Source organism: Galeopterus variegatus, unplaced genomic scaffold, assembly GCF_000696425.1.
Source record: "Galeopterus variegatus unplaced genomic scaffold, G_variegatus-3.0.2 Scaffold526, whole genome shotgun sequence".
NCBI classification, from domain to species: domain Eukaryota; kingdom Metazoa; phylum Chordata; class Mammalia; order Dermoptera; family Cynocephalidae; genus Galeopterus; species Galeopterus variegatus.
Window position 1 is genome coordinate 615,829 of NW_007726637.1, and position 1,077 is coordinate 616,905.

At 35.3% G+C, this 1,077-nt stretch overlaps 1 protein-coding gene across 1 annotated transcript in view; it reads left to right on the top strand.

Annotated features, from left to right (window-relative positions):
* Positions 1–1,064, top strand: part of LOC103588139 (ankyrin repeat domain-containing protein 26-like) — a gene marked incomplete at its 3' end in the record, with an annotated part of 84,501 nt that extends 83,437 nt beyond the window's left edge. Inside the window, 1 exon segment of the mRNA XM_008569753.1 lies at positions 635–1,064. Within this exon segment, the coding sequence (XP_008567975.1) occupies positions 635–1,064 (430 nt within the window).
* Positions 1,065–1,077: the final 13 nt, after the last annotated feature.

Here is a 1,077-nt window from a genome sequence, read left to right on the forward strand (position 1 = left end):
CTTACCATTAGTGTTTTGAAATCTACGACCTCTTCTGTATTTATTTGTTTACACTGTGGAAGTAGCTACGGCTTGGTGGAAGCACAAGTTTAGTCAGACGCCCTGGGGAAAACCCTGCAGCTCGCTTCCATTGTGAGCTTCTCCTTCTCAGCATTGCGATAACTAAACGATTTCATTGGTGTATGTGGAAGTGCTGAGTACAATGCCTAGATTTGTCACTTATCAATAAATGTGATTCTAATGACTGGATGTAGGAGGGTATTCCAAATGTCATGGAAAAAGAGCATTGAAAGATAATATGAATCTTTCCATGAACTTTTTGAAGTACCCTCATGTATATATTTGCATTTGTGTGTGTGTATCTGCCTAGATATGAGTGTAAATCCCAATTTTTAATGTGGTCAAATCAATTAATCTTTTATGTCTTGGGTTTGTTATAATTCAGAAAAAGGCTTTTTAATTCTGAGATTCTTAAAAATTCTCTCATGGGTTCTTTTTTACTTCCAAGGCTTCATTATCTTCAGTTAAAGTTTGGAACTTTGGGGATTTTATGCTTCTATAAATAAGTTTTGAGGTTTGGATCCATCTTTTCTTCCAGTTGGTCATCCACTTATTGCAACCCTTTCATCCTGTAAATGTACAGGTTGTTTTTTAATTTCAAGGAAAATTGTGATATGTCATTTTATTTGGTGCTAGCTGAAGGTCTTCTTTGTTTTACTCAGGTTTCTGATAGTCATCAAAAAGATCTGTTGCATAAAAATCACATGTTGCAGGATGAACTTGCCATGCTAAGACTGGAGAGAGACAGAATAAAAAATCAATTTCAGGAGAAAGAAAATAAACATTTCAAGGACATTGGAATTATACAAAGAAAGAATGAATACCTTCAAAAGATGATAAAATGGAATGAGGAAACATCCACAAAAACAATATCCCAGTATAGTGGACACCTTAATGTTCTGAGAGCTGAGAATGCAATGCTAAATTCTAAACTGGAAGATGCAAAACAAAACAATGAAAAACTGGAAACAGACATTGAGTCATACCGTTCTAGACTGGCTGCTGCTATCCAAGATC